Source organism: Alnus glutinosa, chromosome 11 (assembly GCF_958979055.1).
Source record: "Alnus glutinosa chromosome 11, dhAlnGlut1.1, whole genome shotgun sequence".
NCBI classification, from domain to species: Eukaryota; Viridiplantae; Streptophyta; class Magnoliopsida; order Fagales; family Betulaceae; genus Alnus; species Alnus glutinosa.
Window position 1 is genome coordinate 23,338,562 of NC_084896.1, and position 27,997 is coordinate 23,366,558.

Sequence of the window (27,997 nt, forward strand, 5' to 3'; positions counted from 1 at the left end):
AAGATATATCTAACATAAAATAAAGAAACTAAAAGCAAACAAAAAAATCTATGGAAAGGAAAAAGAAACAGATAAATTCTGGAAAAAATTAGGAACTCTACTGGTCTTATAATCTAACGGCTGTTATCACATAAATTCTGGAAAACGGTGTAAACGTTTTACACCCAGCCGAATTCCACTGCGTCTGACTGCGCCTGAGCAGATCTCGTAACAAGACGAAAGCTTGATATTTTGTTTAAACAAAAAAATCTGAAACAAGGTCGAATTACGTTACAATGCGGGAGTGGTTGGCTGCACTCGGATATGTACAAAAAATCTGACGGACAAGATTTATTCTAGTGACTTCATGATTTAGTCAATGGTCCTTAGAAGCTCACATTAATGCTGAATGTTAAAGTGAAATACACCCAATTGTCTTCTGTATTATGAGTCTGAAGACGCGGGTCCCACAACATTAAACAAATGCAGCTGAATTGGATTGTAGCAATAAATGCTTTCACACCAAAATATTCACGCCTCTGATCATCTGATACCTCGAAATAAAAACCGATTTCAATAAAGCATTCGGGTTTTATTCAACATGGATGCGGGTGTCGGGTTTTTGAATAAAAACCCGGTTCGAATACACCAAAATATTCGAACCAAACACACCGCACTTCTAAGTTATTTAGTATTCTTTTCACGTATTTGGTACTCACGGAATAGCATTTTCCTGTGGATTAGAGATATGTGACAACATATCTCTACTTTTAACTAACAAAATATAAGACGTATTGATTTGAAAATAATGATTAATATGTATATATAATAGAGTAATGATTCTTGTATAAAGTGTATGTGTGTACAGCAGATTTGGTTTCTTTTTTTTAATAACAATATAATGTTTGTTGCACATCATTTGTACACGATTTGTATACAAATATGACGTTTCTAGTGGTTTTCATTTTTATTTTTATTTTTTATTTTTTATTTTTAAAAAAAACTAGTCTACTGAACAAAAATTTGTGTAGATGGACCGAGCTAGCTACCCAGAAGCAGAAAGTTGGATAGCGCTGGCAAGCCATTTGACCCATTGGTACGCATGCACCTGCAGCTGTGCCCTGTGGGGTATACTAACCAAGCTTGATTAAGGCACCCACCACCGCTTTGAAGAAACCCAACCATTAATTCCCGAGCACGCATGCAGCAGCAATATCACTACAATGTTGTTGTGCATAGTTTCCTTCTTGGCTGTTGCCAACGTTGTTGAATCACAGTGGGCTATCAACAGCCTCCCGGGATTTTCAGGCAATCTTCCTTTCAAACTTGAAACTGGGTCAGTACTTGCTGTTTTCTTAATTAATTATTAGTTCTGTCACCAGAACTGCTTCATTTAATCTATTATTTATGTAATTTATTAACCATGAGGGGTGTGATAATGGGTGTTTTATGTATTCTAGGTACGTAGGCGTAGGCGAGTTGGATGATGTGCAGCTATTCTACTATTTCATTGAGTCTGAGAGGAGTCCAGAAGACGATGCTCTTGTGCTTTGGCTCACCGGTGGCCCTGGTTGTTCAGCTTTTTCCGCCCTCGTATTTGAACTTGGTGCGTACTTACGCAACTCATTAGCCACACCATTTTTTTTTTTTTTTTGAGAAAGAAATGATATTTTTTTAATTTTTATACAACTCTAATATCTTTTAATTTTTTTTTTAAAAAATTAATCGTTGAATATATAAGACCTACTCATAAAAAAACAGATCAGATAATTAGTTTAAAATAAAATCATTGAGATTGTATAAAAGTTATAAACGCATCCTATAATTATTTGAGGAATAAATGGCTGCATTGCAGTCTATCGGTGCTTTGCTTCTATTATCCATAATTTGCAAATCATTTTGTTTATATATGTATATTTTTTTAATTGAAGAGTTTCTTTAATTTTTATTATTATTATTTTTTATTTTTTAACGGAAGAGTTCTTTTTAAACAATTATAAGAGAATTATTAGATTCTTATCAAAAAGAGAATTGTTAGAATTGCAAATCATGGACGTCCTGGGGACCACAGTAACTTCTGTCAATTACCAAAGAATGGGCAAAACCATTAGGAAAAAGCGAACTTATAAAAATTTACATTTAAGCCGGCTTTTAAGGAAACCAATCAGAAGGGTTTAAATCTTTTTTTGCCCCACGTGGTTTAATTTTATTTTATTTTTTATTTTTTTTGTCATCCATGTTTCATTTTGTATTATAAATAATATCTTGCTTATGGTTAAAAATTAATATGATACTTCCATTCAATTTTCGTCCAAAAATTGATAAAAGTTCGCACTAATACCCTTAAAAATCTGACATGTGTACCTTAGAGGTGGCTCGGCCACCCCCTACGTCCAACTCGTCCCATAGATCAATTTTTTATTTTATTTTTTTTTATTTTTTAAGCCTTGTGGGGGTGGGCATGGACGGTGGTTTCACCACTCGTTCTTTTTTTTTTTTTTTTGAGAAATTTTTATTTATTTATTTTTTATGTTTTTAATATGCTAAATGGGATGGCCGAACCCTCACCATAGCCTTGAAGGTGGTTTGGTATAATGGTGGTTCGGTCACCCTTAAATTAAAAAAATAATAATAATAATAAAAATAAAAATTGAGGGGTTGGCCAAATCATTCCAATGGGCTTATGGTGGTTTAGCCACCCCCTCTGGCTTGCTTGATTCGTTCTGATGTAACACTAATAGTTTTTGTCAATTTTTCTAATAGTAGGAACTAATTTATTCTCTTTTATTTATCTTAAGGAGTGATTAATCACTTTTTAAAACTCAATAAGCTATTTGTCATTACTCCAATCCGCAGGAACTACAAATGCATTTATTCATAAAAATTATGAAACTAATCACATCCTAATTAAGCATAGATTAGGATTCCTTGATATTACGTAGCCGGAATTTTACAGTACAAGGGGTTGCGAAGCCCCTTTTTTTCCGTACAAATAGATCCAACATTTTAGGCTCTATCGGACAAATGAACCCTACAACATTTCACAAGCATAAAAATTTGGATAGCTTAATTACATAAAATCCTTACTCTCTTAAGAGAGAGACAGAGAGAGAGAGAGAGAGAGGGCTTGATGTGACCCTTACTTGGATCGGTTGGACTATTGTATACTCAAATCGTAAAAAATTTGGACAGAGGGTGGCGACACCCATCTGCTCCGAACATGAGAATCCAACATTTTATGCCATTTAGAATAGATAAGCCATATAAGATTTTGGAAGCATAAAAATTCGAGCGACCTAATTATTACAAAGAGAGAGAGAGAGAGAAACGAAGGGGTTGATTTGACCCTTACTTGATATGGCTGGACCATCCCTCTGACTTCACGTACGTTGTACGTCCCCCTCCCTCAGAAAAATATGTGGCCTTAATTTGTTTCATAGTTTCTTGTAGGTCCATTATCATTTGACTATGAAAATTCCGAAACGAACTCGCCAAAATTGAAGTTGAATCCATACTCGTGGACAAAGGTATGAGATTTTAGCTGCCTCTAATTAAATATGAGAATTATGTGGTTAATTAAATTTGATGGTTGGTTTAGTTTTTATTTATGTAAAAGGGAAGAAGTGACATCCAATTTTTAGGTTGCTAATATAATATTTGTGGATGAACCTGTTGGCGCGGGATTCTCTTATGCAAAAACTTCCGAAGGATATAATATTAGTGATACACTCGCAGTAGCAGAACTCTATGATTTCCTACGGAAGGTGCGTGATTGAGCCAAAATTATTTAACAATAATACTTATTTAATTTGGCATTTGAGATCTATTTTATTACATAAATTAAAAAGCATCTTAATTGTCAGAATAATAATTAATTTTTTATTTTTTGTTATTTTAAACTGTTTAGATAAGTGATGATTTAAATTTAATTAGAAGCTAATATTTTGATTTAATTGTTGAGTTGTGGTGCAGTGGCTTAAGGCTCACCCGAGATTCCTCAAGAATCCATTGTACATCATGGGAGATTCTTATTCGGGCATAATTACCCCAATCCTTGTTCAAGAAATATCCGATGGTAAAAAAACCTGGGAAAAGAGAATTTTTTTTTTAAAAAAAAAGTGTTTTGTATCATTTTCTTAGACATCTTTTTGAAATCTATTATTGAATATGTAGAATTTATAAGTAGTCTCATCGATTGAATAATAAATTTGCACATCTTTTATGTTGAGTTGGACAAGATATGTAAAAGAGAATAAAACCAAATATTTCTCTTAATTAAAAAAAATATATGTTTGATGTCATTCTCTTACAAATTCACCATTAAATCTGTGTAACCTACATGTAATCACATAAATTTAACAGCAAATTTGCACGTCTTTTACACAGAGATTACAAAAGTTGTGCAATTGATGTGATTTAATGATGCATTCAATTCACTCTAATTGATAATGTCTAGGTTTCTTCTTTTATTATTTATTTTGTTTTTATCTTTTTGATACATACTAAAAGACATTAAAACATGTTAGCTAGGATGGTGTTTGACCTTGCAATTTTATTCTAGGTAATGAAGTCGGTCGCGAGCCGCCATTGAATCTCATGGTAATATCCTTCAAATGGTTCAACTTTTACAATTTTTCCTCATTATCTATTGAGCTTGCAATGTTCCCCTTCCGCGATTCAAAATGAAAAGAAATATAATTCAAATGTGGGAGTATTGTAGGGTTATAATTTTTTCTATTTTGAGTTCCATAAGGGAGACATCATAACTTCAATTTAATCGCTTTAAATCGGGAGTTGCAGGGTTATGCGCTTGGAAACCCATTGACAGATAGACATGATGACTTGAATGCAAGAATCCCATTTGCTCACCTAAAGTGCCTTATATCCGACCAACTTTATGAGGTGAATTTCCTTCCTGCACTTCTTTTGAGACTTCTTTTTTTATTGCTCATTATAGCGAATATAAAGTTAGAAAGCTGGTAAATAAGATTCAGTAAATAGTAAAAGAGTTTAGGTATTTAATTAGAAATTATTGGCTCCTTTTTTTTTTTTTTTTTTTATTATTATTATTTTCATGTAAGGGTGTTCGTACAAACAGATATTAATTGCCTGCATCCAATATTCATATATGCGGATACAATTTGTATAGCTTAAAAGTGGTATTTGCATCCGTATATGCAAATATCAGATGCAGGCGATTACCTAGGACAAATAATAATAATCATAAAAGAGTCAGTGGCCTCTAATTAAATACCTAAACTCTGCATGTGTAAATGCGGATAGCGCTTTTCTTAGGCTTTGCAAACCGCATTTGCATATATATATATATATATATATATATATATATATATATATAAAATAAATTCACCAAATTTAGTTGTTTGGGTATATATTATGTTTACATTAGTTTGGTTGTTTGTGTTGCTTTATGTTGTAACACTTGGGCACAATGACAAAAGTAATGTGAAATCAATATATTTTCACAAGATTATGGCTAAAAAAAAAAGTAAAACAAGTCCAAAACACTAAAATTCGCCTAAATTATTTTTAAAATCGTTTAAAATAAGCTCTAATACAAACCCAAAAAAACAAAAACAAGCCCAAAATGTCAATTATCTAATATAGAGATAGTGGATAATAACCGAAATAACTGCACGGATGCGTTTAGTAAAAATATAACGCAGATGCAGATATCCTCATTTTACGGAGACAGATATACAAATATTACAAATAATCGCATCCGCATATATAACCACCCACTTCCCTTGTTTGTATGATAGAAAAGATATAACAATTATATCTCCCTGATTACTCATGAAACCATGTAGCATCCCTTTACGGATTAGTTTCCACAATTTCTTTCTTGATGGTACTTTTGCCTGGAAAATATATGTTCTTTCGATATGTCCCATTTATCTTTTTCTAAATATCATACTAAAAACATGTGATCACTTCTTTTCTTTTTCTTTTTTTCTTTTCTTCTTCTTTTTCTAGTCAACTAAAATGAATTGCAAGGGCGAATATATAAATGTAGATCCAAGCAACGCACCATGTGTGGACGATCTTAAAGCGGTTACAAAGGTGAGTGACACAACACTTGTTCATATAAAAATATATATATATATATAGTTAGGATAATAATTAAATGATTAATTTATTTTTTTTCAATTTAAATTTTCAAAATAATTAAAGATTTAATATAATATAATAACAGAAATCCTAACTTAAGCCAGATGAATTTAACATAATCTTTAATTTGCAGTGTACTGAGAAAATATATATTCCGCAAATATTGGAACCAATATGCCAGTTGTTATCCCCAAAACCAGAGGGATCAAAGTGGGATCCAGAGGCTCTTAATGAGGATTCTACAGGCCTCCTCCAATCAATCTCTCATCTTCATGAACCTAGAAGATGGTGTCGGGTAAATTTGTACTCTATTAATGCTATGTTTGTTTGGGCATAAAATATTTATTGTATTGTGTTAAATTTCTATCAGTTTGACTGGAATCTGGTCATTGCCGTCGGATTCCGACCTTCATCGCCGAAATCCAGCGACAATAGTCGAAATTCGGTGAAAGTGGTAGAAATCATGTCGGTCAGTGATAGAATCTTATCACCGGTCAGCGAAAAACATTTTACGGCGAAAAACATTTTATATTGAAACAACTGAGTATAAGGTTTAACCAACAATTAATTAATTAATATAACTAAAATTGCTAATTACTCCGATCCGTTGGTAGGAATATAACTATTTGTACTCCTACATTTGGGCGAATGATAAAACTGTTCAAAAAGCTCTTCACATTCGCGAGGTGAGTTTATTCTTAAACTAATTTAATTTTGATATCTCTTAATTAGTCGAAATAATTTTAGTTAATTAGGGTTATTGAAACTGATCGACAAGTATATATATATATCAGGGGAGCGTCAGCGAGTGGGTGAGATGCAATGAGAGCTTAGTCTACACATATGATGTCTCAGGTAGTCTAAATTATCACCGCAACCTTATCAAGAAAGGCTACCAAGTTCTTATTTACAGGTAATATAAGAATTATTATTATTATTTTTAATGATGCTTGCTTCAGAGCCAAGATACATTTTAAGTAATATAATATCTCTTTCCTGTTAGGTTAAGAGAGTGTTTGGCATGTAGTACTTTTGGCCGACAAAAAGTGTAATTTTATACTAAATCATAAAAAATTAATCAGTTGACACTATGTTTTTAAAAAATTGTGATTTGAAAACGCAAAAAAATCTGCGTTTTTCAAATTGCCTGCATGATGATGCATTTTTTGAAAACGTACATTTTTAAAGGCTAAAACTGTTATTTTAAAGGTCAAGATATGATTTTACCAAATGCTTAGCAAAATTACGTTTTTAAATTGCACATTTTTAAATTATTATTTTTAAATCGCATTTTTTGAAATCACAAATTTAAACAGAACCTAAATTTTTGAAACAACTTATAAATATTATTTAAATTCATCAATATTTTGGGAAAAATACATTTTACGCCCCCAAAGTATAACAATTTTTAACTATCCTCAAATGTTTAAAAATTGACAATGTACCTTAACAAAGTTTATGAAATTTTCAATGTAACTACACTATCAATTATTTTCTTCTACTTTAACGGAAATTATTGAAAAGACTTAAATGCCCCGAAGGTGTGGTCGTAGCCACCCCATCTAACCAGAATGGGGGTGGCCGAAACCACCCTCAAACCTTTTGAAGATGGTTTTTTCTTTTCAAAAAATAAAATAAAAAAAAGAAAAAAAAAAGAAAAGAAAAAGAGATTGGGGTCATTTTGGTAATTCAAAACATGTATATGGGGCAATTTTAAAAATTTTGTTACATTGAAAAATATCTAAACTTTGTTAGAGTACATTGTCAATTTTTAAACTAAGGCAAAAATGAAAACGTTGATCAACTTTGAGGAGGTAAAATGTGATTTTTCCCAATATTTTACATCAATTAAGTTTTGATGGGTTTTTTCCATTTTGTTCCTCTTAACGCATGCAGTGGAGATCATGACATGACTTTTCCCTACATCGCTACTCATGGATGGATAGAGTCGTTAAATCTGACAATATCGAGCGATTGGAGGCCATGGTTTGTGGATGGACAAGTTGCAGGGTAGGGTTTCTACCTGGACTTTTATACTATAGTAACCCACTTTTCTTAATCCCCACACCTCTAAAACCTACAAATTTAATATGTTAAAATAAAATAAAATAAAATAGTGAGCGGAATTAAAAATATACTAAAATTATGTTTGGTACGTGAAATGATTATTTCATTAAAAAAAATGAATAACTTTTATTAGAATTGAAAGAATGTGAAATAGAATATCATTGATGTTAGAGTATATGATAAATATCTAACACTTAGAATAATCATTCTCTCATGAGCAATGAAAATGGCCCATTTTAAAGCTATTTCATTCAACATTTTCTTATTTTCAATAAAAATAAAAAATTATTCATTTTTCTAATGCCATAATCATTTTTCCTAAGAGAAAGAATTTGATAGTGATTCAAATTGCTGACAAGTGACAAGTGATACGATGTCTTGACCCATTCAATGGATGGCTATTTATAACCTCAACCTCCTTGATTGGAAGGAACAATCACCAAAATAATATTCAAGTGCTATTCCATGTTCACATGCTCGGACATATTGCATGTCAGAGTATGTAATTAACTGGCGTATGCTGGTTGTAAAGCACATGAAGGGGCGCGCTCACTGTGGTTGTCTCTCCATTTAATTCAAAAATTTATAGTAATCTCACAGATCAATTGACTTGTATCCTGTAGGTACACGATGAAGTATAAACGGAAAAAGTACTACTTGACATTTGCAACTGTAAAGGCAAGAATAAACCTTTTTTTTTTTTTTTTTTTCTAATTAATTGTTCAATTGTTGTATATATAATGATCATCTATCCAAGTAATAAGCAAAAGTTAAGCCAATCAGTTTCCTCTTTGTAGGGAGGGGGCCACACAGCTCCACAGTTCAAGCCCAGTGAATGTCTTGCCATGATTGATAGGTGGTTATCTTACTACCCTCTGTAGTTAATTCTGGATTCTACCAATTTATTTTATCTATGTAAGCCTGATTTCTATGGAAATTTTTAAATAATTTTATGTGTGTAGTAAACACAAATATGAATCTGCTGATAAGTTCCTAAATATATATTTTGGGAAAAATGAAGGAATGGAAAAACAGACAGATTTTTAATTTGACAGAAAATTCCTTCAAATTGAATTGAAAAAAATTCATCCAACTGAGGCCTTAAAAATGTTATGTATGCCTGAATTTGTTTTTAATAAACTATAACGGCAAATAACATATGCATGACCTTGTCCCTCCCCTTTTGCTTACATTTTGGGTGGATTAAAAATTGATGGAACCAAATGGAAGAAAATTCTTCCCTCTATTTCTCCTTTAGTTTACTTTTTCGTTTGTTATTTTATTTTTATTTTTTTGAAAAATTATTCTGAAATGACTTAAAAATGAAGGTAGTTTTGAGTGGTTTTTTTTTTTTGAAACAAATTTCTTCATATTATAAAAACCACAGCAATAGCTGGGATCATAACATAGGGACAACACGTTCCCTAATTACACTATCATGATTCGGGAATAAATTTCTTCCATCCAAATTGAGTCTATAATATAGGTGACAGTCTCTCGGGCTAATCCGTGAGCTTCTGAATTGACCTCACGTTTCAAATTCCCTCCAATAAATGTCCATATTTGCTCATGTTGGGCAAATCTGACACATTCTCATACAATTTGCAGGGAATCTCCTTCTAGGCAAATATATATGTATATAAACTAGCTCCTTACAAAAAGAGCACTACTTGAAGCCCCACCCATGCTTGGGCCATTGTGGGATCAACTACGAAAAAATGTGGAATTGCGGCCAGCCAAAATGATGCCTTCACAATCACGAACAATAATGCCCACTCCTATTTGCCCCTTGTTGACATTCACAACCGCATCCCAATTAGCTTTGCAAATTCCTTGAATTGGTGGCTTTCAAATAGTTAGCGCTTGATTCTCTTGCAAAACTGCACTTCTATTCTCTTTTACATTAAACCGGTGAGAATCCTCCATTGTTGCCTTGGCTTCCCTGACTATTTGGCCAGGGTGGGCGAAAGGACCCCTATATACTATAGAGTTTTGATGCAACCATATTTTCCAAGCTAGCACCACTCGCAGTTCTATCTCCTCTTGATTGCATCTCTCCAATAAAACCTCAACTAAGTTTAGAAAACTGAGACGGTTAGTGTATAATTTTTGTCGCTTTACCGGTCCACACCCCCAAGCATCTTGGGCAATTGAGTAGGCCCAAAGAGCATGAATAACAGTTTCTTCATCCCTTTCACAAATTGGGCAAGCTGTATTGGGCAAAATAAGAGATTGTGATCTGCAAAGAAAATGTGACTGATTCTCGGGATATTTTTGGAGGTGGGGACCCCTGTGAGACTCCCAAAACTTTCTACTTAAAGAAGAAGGGCACTCAGTGCTTCTGCACAAAGAATAAAGAAGTATGGGGCTAATGAATCTCCTTGACGCGTACCTCGCGTTGGTTGAATATGGCCCGCCGCCTAGCCATTGACCACCACTACATAAGAGATTGGCCGGACACAAGCCATTACCAGAGATATACATCTGGTAGAGAAACCCCATTTTCATCATAATTGCTTCCAAAAAATTTTACTCCAGTCAGTCACAAGCCTTGCTTATATCTAGCTTGATGCCCATGAATCCCACCTTACTCCACATTCAAGTATGAATTGTGTGAAGGGTCTCGTAGGTTGCTAATAGATTATCAGTGATTAATTTGTCGAGAATGAAGGCACTTTGGTTGTGTGATATAACAGTGGGTAAGATCTCCTTTAACCTATTGGCAAGAACCTTGGACACCACCTTGTATAGCACATTACATAGGCTTATGGGTCGGAATTCCGACACTTAGATCGGATTTTTGATTTTTGGAACAATAGCAATATTTGTACAATTTATTCGAGGATCAAACTGTCCGGTATTAAAAAAAATGGAGACAAGCTGCAGAAAACCCATCCGCCCAGGTGCCTTGTTGGGGAGGATTTGATGTAGAGCTCCGCTGATTTCTTCCTTTGTGAACATTGCCATGAGCTTTTCATTCATTTCAGGAGTCACCCGCCTAACAAGGACTTCAGTACAATCCTGGATGTTGGTTGGCTCACTTGTGGTAAATAACTCCTGAAAATAACCTGTAAAAGCTTCTTCAATTGCTACCTGAGTGGAACAGATGGTGCTACTCCCATCCTTTATGCTGGATATGTGGTTCCCACGGTTCCTCTCACTAGCACATGCATGGAAATATTTAGTATTTCGATCCCCATAGTGAAGCCAATTGGCCTTGACTCTTTGTATTCCATTTAAGCTTTTCCTCTTCTAAAAGTGCATGCAACTCAAAATTGAGTATATTTTCTACGTCTATACTTGTTGGAGATGCCAACTCCTGCACGACCAATAGCTCTACAGTCTTGGCTTTTATTTGTTCCTCCATTGGATTCCCATTTTTTCGAACCCAACATTGGATTACCTATTACTTAGATTTTTCTGGACAGCCTCCCATTTGTTTCGATTGGTTTGGGCCTCCATACTTGTTGAACTAAAGGGTGTAATTCAATATAGGAATTCCATCCTACATCATACTTGAATCTTTTACCTTTTTTCCAGCTATCATCTCTAGTAAAACGGCAAGACACCAAAATTGGGTTATGGTTTGAAGACCTCTGTGCCAGAACAGCCACTTTTCCACTTCCAATCTCCTCCAGCCAGACTTTGTTAGCAACCCCCGATCAAACCCCTCTTGAATAAAATCGCTGACCTCTCGCCCATTGTTCCAAGTGTACTTGGGACCTCAGAATCCAAGATCATAGAGCTGGCTGTCCTCAAGTGTTGCCTGAAATGCTTCCATTTGTCTTAGCGATCTAGCTGTGGTTCCTCTCTTTTCATTAGAAGTTACAATTTCGTTAAAATCCCCCACACACAACCAAGGAACTGGCTGCATTTGGGAAAGATGTCGTAAGAGGGACTATGCTTCTTCCCTTCTGGCTATCTTTGAGTGGCCGCAGAAGCCAGTAAATTTCCAGGCTACCCCTTCATGCTTTAAACGTACCACCGCGTTTATATGCCGTATACTATAATTTTGGATTTCAACTATTGCAAGATGCTTCCATAAAAGAATTAAACCCCACTTTTGCCCCTACTATCAACCATGAACATATGCTCAATACCTGTTTTATTGCTCAAATAAGAAAGCTTTTTATTATGCATCTTGGCTTCCATAAGGAAGACCAAGAGAGGTTTCTTTTCCTTAACCACGTGGCAAAGGTCACAAATTGTTCAGGGGTTCCCAAGCCCCTAGCAATTCCAACTTAATACATTCATTGTGATGGGCGGGGTCGAACATCAGCTTCCACCAAATCCTCATCAACGAGGTGCATCTCGCACCGCTATTTTTTTCCTTCCTTCCCACACAGACCCTGTAACGACCCACCCCCAATGACACAATATTGTCCGCTTTTGGCTCCCCATACCAGACTTCCCAGGAGGTCACCCATCCTAGGATTGCTCTCGCAGAAGCACGCTTAACTGCGAAGTTCTGATAGGTTCATGACCATCACGGCTTTAAAACGCGTTATGTCATAAAGGGTGCAAGCACTTCCTCATTCCCAGGCGATGTGGGACGTCACAGACCCGGTTCTGCACCATCTGAATATACTTTTCTTCCTCTTGTTGAAAGAATTACCGTCTCACTTTGATCTAGTTCCATGCCCTTAAGACGAGCTCTTCTCTTCTATCCGATTTTGGTGTCCACTGACGCACTACTGCCCCCATGGATTGGGAATCCTTGTGAGCCATAGTTTTTTTGCACTTCACGATTGAGAAACCCCCGCCATCCATTGATTCTACATGAGGTTTCGAAGGGGTCTCCATATCAATAGGAGCACAAGCCAAGTTTGCCTCCCACTTCCCAATAGCTTTCTTAGTTGTGCCACGTGGTAGAGATAAACAGTCATCCATGCCATATGGCTCAACCTGGACAGGATTATTTCTCTACTGCACCAAAGCCCGTAGATGTTCCTCATTTAGGTACTCAAGAGTTGCCATGTACTTTGGCGAAGAAACCGCAGTGATAGGATCATCCTTTCCTTAAATACCCGACCGACCTTCTATTTGATTTCCTTCTCCAATCAAAACTGCATCGTATTGTTTGCTACACTAAATTACACGTTGTGACACCAAGATTGTAGGTTCATCCTGCTGCAACACGTCATCCAACTTGGCCTTGGTTAGTTGATCCATGCAATCCATATACGTAGCCTCAAAATTCGCAACATAAGAGCTATCTTGTGCTACAAAAACTCGGCTGGGACAACTGTCTGTAGTTCCCTCCCTATGAAACACTCCTACATCTTCTCTATCTTCCCCGGCCAGCTGTCTTCACCGCTGCACCACATGGATATTTTATACGTACTAATATCACGAACATGTTGCGCCTCCAAGGATGTAGGCTCATCCTGTTGCAACAAGTTGCCCATCTTGTCCCCGGAAAGCTGATCCTTGCATTCCAGAAACTTAGGTTGAACAATCGCAGCCGAAGAGACCTCTTGTGCTACAACAACGCGGCTGGGGCATAACTCGGAAGTTCCTTCCCTTCTAAACACTTCTTCTTTATCTCTAGCCTCTTTGTGATTCCGGCAAGCTAGTATAGCGTCGATACTCTTCCCCACACTTTTCGTGGAGCAGTTGCACCTAGCAGATGATACTGCCTTGTGGATTAGACGCTTTAGGATTTGAATCCCATGATCGGCGTGTTCATCGTCATGCCCGTGAGCACCACCCGTCCCCGCCGATCTGACACTTGTACTATCACTATTATCAGCCTAATGGTATGGGAAACCATGTTTTCCAAGCCCTGACGAGCTTCCCAAGATGCCATCTCTGAAATTATTGCGCATGTTAGGCGAGCTAGCCCTCAGCCATGCATCGAATTGACTAGCACCATCAGAGTTATGAATTCTCCCATTTCCTGAGATTCCACATCCCCCTTTGCCATGCATGAGAACCCCACATGTAAAACAAAATTTGGGTAGCTTCTCATATTGAAAAGCAACCCAAAGGGACTTGTTTTTCACATGTAGCATTCTTCCCCTAGAAAGAGGACGGGATAGATCCAAAGAATTGACTCTCAAATATTCTCCCCAACCGACCCCCTCTTCATCCAAATGCACATCTTCAACATTTCCAACAGATGATCCAATCTTGAATCTTGCTTCCTTCGGCGACTGGAAGATTGAAAAACTGCACCCAGAACGCTGCCTTGCAAAACTCCATCTGAGATGGAGGGGTATAACCGTCAAACTCCTTCAAAGAAACTAGGTGCCTATAAAAAAGCCACGTATGGATTTCCAGAATTCTGGACTTATCCCACTCATGTTCGAAATCAAACAAAAACATATTATCCCCCAGCTGGTGAATGGAGAAAGATCCCATCGGCTTCCAAGCTCTCAATAAAGCAATTCAGATGATTGCTTTCGGTATCACTCGATCGACAATAACCCTTCCCACCAGACATGACTTGCCTTTGTATACTAGAGGATCATTAAAATCCTCCTGGAGCTTAACACCTTCACTTTCTTCCTCCAATAAATTGAATTTTCCCCATAGTTTTCAAAGATCCTCAGCTGTGTTCCCCATGGAACAAACTTTGTCTAACTCTGGCTTGATAGTGTGAGAAACTACCAACATAGGAACAAGACAAAGGACAAAACTCTTAGCCCTTGAGAGGCTAGAGAAAAAGCTTCACCTCTAGGTTTCAGAGAGAAACATAAAGAGAAGAAAAATTGCAAACTTTGAGATTTATCTAACAATCAATAATTAGTGTGTGAGATTGGAATTAATGAGTCACCGAGTGCATAGTAGTTTTGAGAAAGTAATTTCATGTATTTTTTTTATTTGGGTTGTTTGTTAATATTTTTATTTTGAAAATAAAGTGTTATCATACAAGGTCCATTTTCCTTCCACCCTTTTCATCCTCCAATTTTCCTTCCTACCAAACGCAATTTCAATGTCTAAAGATGATGTTTACAAATGTACTTGTAATTAGGGGTGCGGAAACAGTTGCGGTTATTTCTTCTTAATTGCAAATACAACTACTTTAGGCGGTAATTATTATTTTTAAGTACCGCAACTACCATTCTAGGGCCTGTTAGTGGTTAGCCACTAACCAGCAGTTATGTAATTTTTGATGGCAAAAAATTAACCGCTAATTGCATGTTCAAGTAATGAGTATTTTGGGCCTCTTTAGGTATTTTTGGCATTTTTCGGGCCTCTTTTAGATTGTTTTGAGCATGTTCTAGTATTATCAAAGCATTAGAATCCATGGACATAAGTATGAACGATAATAAACATTGCCTAGTTTGGACAAAAATAAATTTGGCCCTCATTTCTTTGTGTCATTTAACTAAACAAGTAGCAAAACAAATATATTAGTAGATTAATGCTATGAACCATTATTTTGTCCTCTTTTTATATTGGTAAAGTTGATGTGGCTTTCAAAATTATCATTGACTTTGGCATAGACCATCATTAAATTTTAATTTAATGGTGATTTTAAAAAGTACATTAACTTTAAGATAATATAAAGAGAACAAAAAAATGGTTCCTAACATTACTCCCTACATGAGTAACCCAAAAAAATAAATAAATAACAGTTATCAAATGAAAAACACATGAAAATTGGACAACATTGACATGGTTCCTACATGTCGGTGTTGAGCATATATAAGTAGCAAAACCAGATGATGATCGATGACATTGGTTCGAACAGGAAGATTCACAAAACTAGCAACTGGAAAAACAAATTGGATTCTTAATAAACTAGAGAGGAGCCCGTTCCTCAAAAAGAAGAGACAAAATTGTCGAAGACAAAACAAAACAAAATAAAATGACAATTTTAACCTCAACATTGACATCATCAATGCTACCCCTGCATTGATGGTGGTGGCATTGCTCATCTTATTTTTGCAAATAGTTAAAAAAGATTTCCCAACTTTTATAAAATGCGCGCAAGGATAGAAAATAGATAAGTAAATACATTTAAATGTAAATTAAGGAGAATTATCACATTTTAATTAATTGCCTCGCTTTATTTACGACTCTAGAATTGATCCTAGATGGAACACACATTGCATTCCAAGCACCAGACGTCAAATTAAACCCTTTTTAGAATTTAAATTTAATAAAACTTAGATTGTGTTTGAAAGGTTGAGGAATCGCCGGCCACAGGAACAAAATAACATACAACAGTTACAACATAACCAATGGAACAAAGACGTCTTTCAAATTGGGTCGGAAGAAGTTTTTCAAACTCAATCTATAAAATGTTATGTGTCTATTTGTATGTAAGATTTACATGTATTTTTAATAGTAAAAACAAAGTTGAAAGAAAATTTATTAAAAAAATATGTGCTTCTTACACGTTATTTAAAAATACACGTGTATAGATCTCATATAAAAATGATGAACGAATGACATTTTTACTGACTAAATTAAAGGAATTGAACAATTCCTCTATGAGGTGGAGGAAATCTTTATCCTAAACCATGGTTAGGAAACTAGTTAAAATCAACAAAGAGGACCTCACAATGTAATGGTGTTGATAAGAGTGCCATCCCACCAAATTTTTCGAAAAAAAATACAATTTTTCAGTAAAAATTTTAGAGACAACATCATTACATTGTGAGATCCTCTTTGTTGATTCATCTTGTGTCCTCCACTCTTAAATTATCCAAAACAGTGCTTCAGGATTAATCATTGAATTTGAATATCAGAATTCTCTCAATTAAACCACTTCTTTTTATTGTAATTCTTGTTGTGGAGGAAGGTGCGCAAACGTGCTACGTACTCCTACCTTTCATACCTTCTTTGTTAGGTATGAACCTACCAGTTGATTAATTAATCAAACCTACCCACGTCATTCTTTTCGAGCTGAGAGAATTCTAGGTACATATATCATAAAAGCTTTAAATTCACCTTAGCTTTTCTAAGTTGTAACGATTTAGAAAAAAATGTTATTCATATTTAAAGTACGACTAACTTTCCAAAGCGTCACAATTTTTCATTCAAATTCCTAACATTTTTGTTAGGATCGATTCTCGTCAGGCAATATGTATGATCTCAACATCACTTGATGTAATGATCTTCTGTTTTAGCTTTTTCTAACTAAACTTTTCAGGAGATCACTCATCTTTGTATTACTCTTATATAGACACGCTCAACTGTAAAGTTATAATACGTTTATGTTCATTGCGGCTTCAAAACATATTATGTCAAAAAAGGTACAAATATACATATATTTACTTGCATTTTCATTCTCATGTCCAGACGATATGAGATGTCCCACCTGATGTTAAGTTACTCTGATACAATTTCCAATAATTAAGAAAAAGGACGCGCAAACGAACAATTTTAAAAAGAGAAGTGGCCCACCGTGCGTATCTGTTGGTCAATCTTGCCCATGCATGACAGCTCTACAAATTAGTAACACTTCAGTAGAGCTAGCTTTTGATCAATTCCACAAGCGATCAACGACCCAAAAACATGTTCTGTTCTAGCACAACGTGGTCGTGGATACTTGTTCTATCGGTTTTCTACAGCCCGGTTGTCTCACAGTCAATCATCAAGACTCTGCCGGGCTTTACCGGCGAGCTCCCGTTCAAACTTGAAACAGGGTCAGTGCATTTAATAAATGTCGGTTCAGTTTGATCAATATATATGTATTTCACATGTTTATCATATGGTTTTTTTTTTTTTTATAATGATAATGACATAATTCTTTTTGTATATTTAATTAATGAAGGTACATTGGCGTGGGGGAGTTGGATGAGGTGCAGCTATTTTATTACTTCATTGAGTCTGAGAGGAGTCCTAAGGATGACCCTCTTGTGCTTTGGCTAACCGGAGGCCCTGGCTGTTCTGGTCTTTCTGCCATTTTATATGAAATAGGTATATTTTTCTCCTGTCCTTCTCCTCAATTTCATGAAATTTTCAACTTTTTATATTTTCAATTTTGAAATTATAAAATAAATAAAGAAAGTTAAAATAATTTGCAAATAAATTGATGTAGGTAAAAAGTAATTAAAACTCTAAATTTAGTGTATCAAATTCTCAATTTACCTTTCTAAATTTCAAAAACTTTCAGTTTAAGATACTGCTACCGATCGAGTACACATGACTGGGGAATGTAAAAGCAGGTATAAATGTGGGCAAAGACTCAAAGACTCAGGTTGTTTGGAGTTAATTTGTTTGGTGGTAGTTGTTGGCTTTCGAAAGGAAGGTTAGGTGGTGGCAGTTGGCAAAGCCTTTGGTCGGTGTCGAGCAAAAGTTAGCAAAACAAAATGATGATCGATGGCAAATGGTTTCAATTAACAGGAAGATTCACAAAACTAGCAAGCAACTGGAAAAGGGAATCAGATCCTCTCCTAGATGGAGAGGAGCCGGTTCCTTAAAAATGAGAGGTAAAATTGTTTAAAAAAAAAAATAGCCTTCCTTTTTCAATAATCGACAATAAATGGGAGAAGATCCGATTCGTGCAAAAGGGTATTGATGAATAGGCATAACTCATAAGATAAATGTTCTTTCAGCATTTTCATTTGAGTTGACATGCCATAGTACTTTTCAATTTCTTTTTTTTTTTTTTATATAAAAACCTTGGTTCTCAAGTGATATGTGGCCGTCCTATATGATTTATTATTTTGGTAAATGTGTCACCATCTCATACGATGATGACATATCATTTAAGAACTAATTTTTTTAAAAAAAAAAAATTGAAAAATACAGCATTTTTCAAAAAATATCTCTAGCTAGCTGTCACCTTTTTTTTTTTTTTTTTTTTTTTTTAAGCTAGCTTTGTTATTACGATTTAGACCGTTCATTAAAATGAACGGCGAATAAAAAAAAGGTATTGCATGATATTAATACCATGGGATCTCAATCCTATAAACTGCATGTGGACCTGTGGTAGGCAGCAGCTAGCCTCCCTAGCTTCTGGTGCTGAAATGGTGTGGTGAGTTTGATATGTTCACATTGCTTAATACCAAAACAAAAATGAGGAAGATAGACAAATTAATGAATAAGATAATTGTGCTGGGCTCTCAAAATTATCTAAGCCTGACTCCATCTTGACCTGTTCTAGTCATGAACTTTTAGTGATATGAAAATTTTTGTTTTTTATTCTTTCTTTTATGTTATCAAAACAAAATCATTTACCACCAATCAAAACACAAAAAACTCTTAAAAAAAAAAAAAATTAGTTTAGAAAAACTTCAAATATTACTTCTGATTTTTCATCACTTTTGCAATAATATCCTTAAACTTTAAAAATTGTCAATTTAAGATCATCATCTTTCAATTTTTCGCAATGTCAATTCTCCCGTTCAAATTCAACGGCCTAATAAAAAAAAAAGAAAATTTTCAAAATACCCCCCATTTCTAAAAAAAAATTAAAAAATGTGACTTACTAACCCACCGGTGGGTTAGACTTATTTTTTCATTTTTTTTTTTTTAAGTAAAATTTAATTATTAAATCAAGGTATTTTTGTAATTTTATGAACATCTTAGAGGTAGGGGCATAAGGGACATTTTTCTCGTCAACCATTTGATTTGACATTAAATTTGGACGGAATGGTTGACATTGTAAAAAATTAAAATATGATAACTTTAAATTGACACTTTTTAAAATTTAAGAGTATAATTGTAAAAGTAACAAAAGACCAAAGATGATAATTAAAGTTTTCTCAAATAGTTTCCACCAATATGTCAATTAAGAACACTTTTTCTCTTTTCATAAGCCACCATGGTGATCGACTCTAAAATCTATATTAATATTCCTGGCACGCAGGTCCATTATCTTTCAACTATGCAAATTCCAGTGGGAACAAACCAACACTCTTGTTGAACCCATACTCATGGACAAAGGTGTGAGATTTTGACCATTTTCATAGCATATGAGTTCAGGCCAGTTACACATTTTCATGGATTTTTTTTTTTTTAGGTCGCCAACATAATATTTTTGGATGCGCCTGTTGGTACTGGATATTCATATGCAGAAAGTTGGGATGGGTACTACAACAGCAGTGACACATCATCAGCAGCACAAAACTATGAATTTCTAAGAAAGGTGAGAGGATAAACACAGTGCTTTGGCTTTTCAGAGTCATTTGATTCCAAATTAATCAAGATCGAGCACGTACCCTATGACAAAAGGAAGGGAAAAGTATACAAACTTCCCTCGAAATATCATGCAATATTTGCAATGGCTTCTCAAACTTTTTTCTTTATAAATTCGAAAAAAAAAAAAAAAAAAAAAAAAAAAAAACCCACGGCCCCTATGGGTCTTGCGTGAATACCCTCTAGTTTTTTTTTTTCTTTTTTCTTTTTCCTTTTTTTTTTTTTTGTAAAAAGAAAAAAAAAAAAGAGCAAATTGTGTTTGAATTTTTCTTTTTTCTTTTTTTTTTTTTTTTTTATTAAGGGTATGTTCATCATTTTTACAAAAGATAGGGTACATTGCAATAATTTTGGTAATTTAGAAGAGAAATTGTTTCAATTGATAGTTTAAAGGAAGCGTGAACATTACAAATTACCTGATAATTTGAGGAGAATATACGTCCTTTTATCCGGAAGAAAAGAATAAAAGCACCTCAATCACCATATATATATATATATATATATTCCATGTCATTGACTAATTAATTAATCAGCAGTACCTTGTATTTAAGAACAATTGTTTCTTATCTTTGTGCAGTGGCTCGTGGCTCACTCCATGTTCCTCTCAAATCCACTGTATATAGCTGGTGATTCCTATTCAGGCATTACTGTACCTATCATTGTTCAAGAAGTATCAAATGGTACCTTATTTTGGTTCCTTTTTGCTTCATACTTTTGCTTTCTTTAATAGCTATTGCTTTTCTAAAGACATTAATACTATCAGCTGAAATTTGGCTCGAACTGAGAAACCCAAGGGGAAAACAAATGCTCTTTAATTTCCTCCATTCTAATTAGGATATAGTAGGGAAAGACTATGAATTTTTTTTAACATGCATGTTTTAAAATTACATTAGAAATTAAACCATCTTTGAACATTTCCTTTTCATTTTCTCATGGTTTTTGTTAAAGTACTAATATAATGACCAAAATCACAATTTCCTATCAGCTTAATTTTTTGGGATAAGTGATAATTTAATATTGTATAATTAATCAGTAAAAATTTTGAATTCGAACCTTGACTCTGCAGTATATTACCCATTTCAATTAAATAGTATTCTGGTGTTGGCCGGTCTTACATATATGCGAGAAGAAGTGTTCAAATATTATTTGAAGGAATTTCATCTTCACATGCATAACTATATATATATATATATATATATATATAAAAGCACTTGAAACATGATTTTGTATCTTCTTCTTCCGTATGCTACTTGCCATGACATGATTTCTTGCCCTACAATATTCTGTTGTAGGTAATGAAGTTGGAAATCAGCCACCAATGAATCTTAAAGTATGTAATTTTAATTTAAAACTTGAATAATTCGATCGAGTTTATACGTACGTACCTTTACTTCAATCATGTTCCTCAATGTGTTACGTACATATGGTTAATTTTGAGTTTCTTTTCTTTTGTTCTTCTTAATTTCCATCGTAGTTCTCTTAAAACTGGACGCAGGGATATGTTCTAGGCAATCCATTTACAGATGTGATTTATGACCTGAATTCAAGAGTAACATTCGCTCACCGAACAGCACTTATATCAGATCAACTTTATGAGGTGAAGTACTCTTTTATATATATATATATATATATATATATATATATATATATATATATATATATATATTTCCTATTAAAAAAAAGGGTATAGGGGGTAACCAATTGTGGCTACTCTAGTTAAGTGTGACTATAGTAGCATGCACATACTCGCTAGGAACCAATGACATGAGAGGCCTAGACAATGGAAAACTACAGGTGTTCCCTCAAGCCTGGTTGAGCCATAGTCTGACCTAGCCCCATCAGAACATCAGTGGGATCTAAGGCAACTAAGACTAATCAGACTTGTATGGAGATCGATTCCTATTGTCGGATATCCGAATTCACGCTCTAGTACGTACCCAACCACTTAGGAGTTTTCTTGAAGCCACTAAACCAACATTGATGGTGTGTGTGTGTGTGTGTGTGTATATATATATATGTTACAGTTTAAGTGAGTTCGTTAAACTCGTTTTTCTCGACAAATTATATTATACATATTATAATATTAATTAAATTAATTATTATTTTTATCCGTTTAAGTTTTTGGATTAAGTGGTGATTTAACATGCTATCAAAACAAAAGGTACTGAGTTCGAACTTTATTTCGCCATTCACTTCCAGTTTCAATTAAATATTCTATGTATTGTGTCTCACTTATTAAAGAAATGTATTAAAATATTAATTAAATGATTAAATCAACTATTTACTTGATTCGATCCAGTTAAATATGCCTGCGCTCAAAGTAGTCTCCCTTAATAAGTGATAACTAACACGTTAGATATTTAATTAAAACGGTAAGTGAATTGATGAAAATAATGTTCGAACCCAGATCTCAGCTCTTATACCATTTTAAATATTAATTATTTAATTTATATTCTAACATATTCCAAAACGTGCTTTCGGACAACTGATCATATTCTTTCTTACAACTTCATTTCATCTTTGGCTGCAAAAGATATCATTTTAAACTTTTGTAATTTGTAATGTGTTATTTGTTTTTAGTCAACTAAAAGAAACTGCAAAGGCGAATACTTGTTTCCAGATCCAAGCAATGCAGCATGCATAGAAGATCTTCAAGTTGTTAGTGAGGTGAGTGGGATTAATCACAATTATTCTTTACATAAGTAATGTCATCAATGTTTAATTGGGCAATTAATCTTAATTAGTTTGCCATTGGGATTTGTAGTGCATAGCCAAAGTAAACAGGCCCCAAATATTGGAGCCCAAGTGCGATGAATTTTCCCCAAAACCAAATAAATTGTGGGGCGGCTGGAGCTATCTCAGTGAGATCAGTATCATCGATTTACTCACTTCAACACCTCAAGTTCCTGGACCATGGTGCCGGGTCTCTCTCTCTCTCTCTCTCTCTCTCTCTCTCATATATGCACAAATTGAACCCCATCCAAGTTTTGAATATCCTATAATCTACAAGTTTTATTTTTCAGAACTACAACTATCTGTACAGCTACATCTGGGCTAATGATAAAACTGTGCAAAATGCTCTTCATGTCCGAGAGGTATGTAACTTCTAATTGAAATAGAATTGAATTTGATGATGCTGAAATCTGCCATGCATGCATGCCGTTAGTCCAAGACTGAGAATGCTTGTGAGAAAAGAAGAGTCAGCACCAAGGTTTTTTTTATGAAGACTTAATAAACACTTAATATATATATATATATAAAATTACTCAAATATCTCTAATGGCTATGTCAATGGAATAAAACTGCTTATTTAACATTAGAACTTGTGCAACATCAAGAGTGCAAATAGGCCCACATATCTTGTCGTACAAAAGTAAAGTCCCCATCATGGAACCTCAAAAGTTTGACCCCACAGTCCTACGGGTCATACTGTACATGATTGATGATCCTCCGGCTTGCCTGTGTCCGGGTTGACTATGGTTGTAAAGTACACATTTAGTAGAACTATATAAGTTCACGACTCAAAAAGTAAATAAATACAATCATCCGTATGTAATGTGAGCCCTTATTTGATAAAATTCTCTCATTTTATAAAACCTTAAAGATCGATATTATTTTTAGAAAGATAGTTTAAAAATTTTCCCTCAAATACATTTTCTGACTTTCATAAATGGAAAGGAAACGTAATAAATATTATTTTGAGGTAAAGACCATTGCCGAAATTTTCCTTAGAACTAGAGGGAGAGACTTTTCTTTAGCTAATTTGAATGTCAAAGCTAAGGCGTGCATTTAACTAACATTTCTAATCTCAAGCACAAGACATAATACCATATGTAGGAGTCATATATTGAAAACTAGCAAATATCCATAGCAATAATTGGCAACATACTTAAACCAAAACATGCTTCACACTTCATCATATCTAGATACCCATATTGGTTTAATTTCTGCAATGCTTTTATTTCCCTTTAGTTATCCTTAAATTCCTTGTTATACTCTTGGTTCCGTTGTTACGAATGATTTATTCTATGATCATAATGATCGGTTTATGTCGTGATCATTACGACCGACTTATCCTGTGACCATGTGTAAAATTCTTGTCACGACTGATTTGTCCTAGGACATCGTCACAACCAACTTATCCAATGACCGTGCCTAAACTGTTTTCACGACCGATTTATCCATAACATCATCACGATCGGCTTATCTCGTGACCGTGTCATCTGATTTTTGTTCCCATCTTTACTTGCTTAGCCATTTCATTCCCTTTAACCTTTTAGACTTTTTCTTGTTACATTACATTAGCCATCATTTTTTGTATATGAAATCACTTCTTTAAATCCATTTTCCATAAAATCCTTTGTTAATCGATTTCAACATAGTTTCATCATCAGTGAAACTACATAAAAGTGGGGCTCAAACTCGCTAAGGAAACTATGCATGCTACTTACCAACTTGCATACATAATTAAAACATTTTTAGTAATGCCTTTACTTAAATCCAAACATTTCATGTAAAAATATTTGGATACGGTTGGTAAGAAGTTCTACTTACAACGTTTGCTAAAATCCTTGTCTAAGCGTCTCATGTTCAAAACAATGTTCGTTTGCAATTCATTACAACCTAAAGGTTAGAACTTATCCTCCGTTGGAACCCTAAACTCTTCCCGAACTCCCGGCGGTTCGTTTGCTTTTGAAAAAACATGAAAACTTGAAACAAGACATGCTCGATCGATCAAGCATCTAAGCTTCCTCGGATAGGGTTTGGGTTACACTCAATCGAATGAGCTTCATTGAAGCTTTTCTCAAGCTACTCTCAAATTGAAAATTTGTGCACTAGGTTAATTGAGCCTCTCATTCGGTCGATCGAGAGGCTACAAAATTGCATTCTCAATCCGAAAATCACCCAAAAAAAAATTTCCCCATGTCCCATTTTATTTCCTCAACCCAGCATCCATAATTTCCAAACACAATCCAAGAAACCCTTCCATACCGTCAAAACCCTTCCATGCATGGAATCAAACACAACTCCTTTTCCAAATTTCACAAAAACCCTAAACAAGCAAAACACCATCATTTTACAACAACTCTCCAAAGCCTTGATAGCTCACAATCCAACAACTCAACCAAAACATTATTAACAAAACAACAACATCCAACTTAACACAACCCAAAATATGAGATTAAAAATCAAGGAAGCTAAAATCCACAAAAGAAAACTTGGAGAAAGATGGATATGCCTTCAAGCTTGGCCTCCCTTAGTCTTGCAAGGCCTTCAAATCCCCTTCTCTAACTCTCCATTCTCTCTTCTCAACTTTTTCTATCAATATGTGGTGGTGAAAGACGAGTGAGATGAGAGGAAAAGTGACGGGAAAAAAAATGAATCATTCAATCGATTTAGCCTTTAAAAATGCATTAGAATTCGAGTCTGCCATAGCTCGGTTGACCATACCTCACTCTTGATCAACCGAAAGATGCCATAATAGCCACTACAAGCTCGACATCGATTGATTCTTAAGCTCGATCAGCCATGGATGCCTCGTCAACCCCAATAAGTGCTTGCAACGTCTCACTGAACTCCACCAATAATTCAACACGTGGAGATGCTCTTAGCTCAGTCAACCAAAGGTCCTACTCGGTCAATCAAGATTCCTACCTTTAAATCTGAATCGCCGAATCATTCCCACCGAAATCCGAGCCTTCCATAATCGGTTGATTGAGCATTTGCCTCGATTGACCGAGACATGTGCAAAAACCGTAGAATTTTCGTGTTTTCGTACCATTTTTCGATACCTTTCGACCGAATGCTTACAGACCTTATCGTGGTGATCAACTAAACACCTTGCACTCACAACGCATCCTAAGTTTGTAGTTTATTTCATTTTCCTAAGTTTTTTTGTTTTCCATAGAACAATCTATGTTTTTCCTCACAAATTACGTTTCATCTGACAATCAGGGAACAATAACAGGCTGGGATAGATGCAATAAGAGCTTGATATATGCACACGATATCATAGCTAGTATTGAATATCACCAAAACCTCACCAAGAAGGACCTTCGAGGTCTGGTTTACAGGTAATACTGAACTTAATTATGTGTCTTCTATTAGATAATTCCTACAAAGCTTATCAAACAAGGAACTGCCATAAATTGTCAATATTGCCATGCCAAGCTTAAGGCCTCCCATCATGCCCTAAGCTTGGTGTGGCAGTACTATAACCCTAATGAGTAATGTGGAATTAATATTACTAATCAAAATTTGGGAAATGCTTTCCAGAGAATCTAACAATATATATTAATTTGCTCAAAATTTGATTGTTCGAACTGCATGTAATTCGAACAGTCCCACAGAATGGGAGACTACGTAGCCTACCTGTCCGAGATAGATGGGATTCTTATGAATCTATTTTCGTTTCCATTTATGAATTTTCTAATTAGCTTTCCTAATCTAAAGAAGATTTTGTCTTCAACCATGTAGTGGCGATCACGACATGGTGATTCCGTATGTGGGCACGCAAGAATGGATTGCAACTCTGAACTTGTCCATCGGGGATAGCTGGAGACCTTGGTTTGTTGATGGTCAAGTTGCAGGGTCGGTTTTCAAGAACACTTAATTTGATTTTCAATTTATAAATTTGCTAAACCTTACAGGCTTACAGCTGATTACAAAATTCTTTTTGCAGATTCGTCACGATATATACAGAGAAAAAGTATAGTTTAACGTTCACAACTATAAAGGCAGGTCTCCACACCCTCCCAAAAATATGATTAACACTTTTTCAATCATATTCATAAACTTTAAAAAGTGTCAATTTAGTATATTCATTTTTCTAACTTTTCTAATTTCACAAATTTGTTAGGATTTTTCTTTAAATTATATCAAAATTCTCAAAATACTTTTTTTTTTTTTTTTAAAAGACAATATATTAAAAAAAATTTAAAGAATCAAGTATGAGTATTTCTGCAAATTCCGTTAAATCCTAATTAACAACTAAATCTTTGCAATTTTTTCCTAAATTCCACCCCTCCATTGAAATTTTTCGTTAAATCATGTCAAAAATTTTAAAATACATTTGCTTTTCTTTTCTTTTTTTAAAGAAAAAATATAAAAAAATTTCAAAGATTCAAGCATGAGTATTTTTGCAAATTCAATTAAATCATGACCAACACCTAAATCTTTGTAATTTTTTCCTAAAAAAAAAATGACGGGCATTTTAAGAATTTTGACACACCTCCGTTAGGATTTAACATAAAATTCTAACAAAGCGGTGAAATTGGAAGAAATTTAAAGATGGACATAGTAAATTGATATTTTTTAAAGTTTTAAAGTATGATTGCAAAAATGATGAAAGATCAAAAATGAAGTTTTCTCAAATTCTTTTCTATAAATCAAGTGAAACGAATTAGTTATATATATATATATATATATTTATGTTTCTTGTGCAGGGAGGGGGTCACACGGCACCAGAATACAAGCCTAGGGAAAGTCTTGCCATGATTGAGAGGTGGTTTGCTTATTACCCTCTATAGCGCACACTTTAATTAATGGCACCCCCACACCATGATTTGAGTGATCAGCTCGTTTTTATTGGCCGGCCGGTGTAATAATCAGAGAATTAAATCTACAATATTATTTTGCATGCAATTAATTAATTAAGTTACTTGCTTTGTACGTAACTTTTAATGCAAACAAAGATTAATGCATTGGAGACATGCTTATAAATTAA

General features: G+C 34.5%; 2 protein-coding genes across 3 annotated transcripts; both read left to right on the forward strand.

Moving 5' to 3' along the window:
- The first annotated feature begins 1,138 nt into the window (after positions 1-1,138).
- LOC133881535 (serine carboxypeptidase-like 2) lies at positions 1,139-9,155 on the forward strand. The gene is made up of 14 exons (XM_062320481.1): positions 1,139-1,315; positions 1,440-1,585; positions 3,430-3,506; positions 3,621-3,743; positions 3,952-4,054; positions 4,541-4,578; positions 4,780-4,881; positions 5,974-6,060; positions 6,242-6,403; positions 6,723-6,794; positions 6,903-7,021; positions 8,005-8,118; positions 8,799-8,853; positions 8,973-9,155. The coding sequence occupies exons 1-14, from the start codon at positions 1,203-1,205 to the stop codon at positions 9,054-9,056; spliced, it is 1,395 nt and encodes a 464-aa protein (XP_062176465.1). The 5' UTR covers positions 1,139-1,202; the 3' UTR covers positions 9,057-9,155.
- An 8,438-nt stretch (positions 9,156-17,593) lies between these two features.
- On the forward strand, positions 17,594-27,997 carry LOC133881534 (serine carboxypeptidase-like 18). 2 transcript variants are annotated; one of them, XM_062320479.1, is made up of 14 exons: positions 17,594-17,777; positions 17,906-18,051; positions 19,946-20,022; positions 20,099-20,224; positions 20,849-20,951; positions 21,564-21,601; positions 21,767-21,868; positions 22,852-22,938; positions 23,036-23,194; positions 23,295-23,366; positions 26,227-26,345; positions 26,749-26,862; positions 26,954-27,012; positions 27,721-27,993. In XM_062320479.1, the coding sequence occupies exons 1-14, from the start codon at positions 17,647-17,649 to the stop codon at positions 27,798-27,800; spliced, it is 1,413 nt and encodes a 470-aa protein (XP_062176463.1). In that variant the 5' UTR covers positions 17,594-17,646; the 3' UTR covers positions 27,801-27,993. The 2 variants fall into 2 exon arrangements, with proteins under 2 accessions (XP_062176463.1, XP_062176464.1); XM_062320480.1 differs by lacking the exon at positions 26,954-27,012 and having other exon boundaries at positions 27,717-27,997.

What these genes read in the sequence shown, in the direction of transcription:
- LOC133881535 (XM_062320481.1), top strand. Translation starts at nt 1,203, where the DNA reads ATGTTGTTGTGCATAGTTTCCTTCTTGGCTGTTGCCAACGTTGTTGAA. An exon ending in TGTTCAAGAAATATCCGATG is followed by an intron (nt 4,055 to 4,540) that starts GTAAAAAAACCT and finishes ATTTTATTCTAG; the next exon opens with GTAATGAAGTCGGTCGCGAG. An exon ending in GTGGATGGACAAGTTGCAGG is followed by an intron (nt 8,119 to 8,798) that starts GTAGGGTTTCTA and finishes TGTATCCTGTAG; the next exon opens with GTACACGATGAAGTATAAAC.
- LOC133881534 (XM_062320479.1), top strand. Translation starts at nt 17,647, where the DNA reads ATGTTCTGTTCTAGCACAACGTGGTCGTGGATACTTGTTCTATCGGTT. An exon ending in TGCCATTTTATATGAAATAG is followed by an intron (nt 18,052 to 19,945) that starts GTATATTTTTCT and finishes CCTGGCACGCAG; the next exon opens with GTCCATTATCTTTCAACTAT. An exon ending in TATCAGATCAACTTTATGAG is followed by an intron (nt 21,869 to 22,851) that starts GTGAAGTACTCT and finishes ATTTGTTTTTAG; the next exon opens with TCAACTAAAAGAAACTGCAA.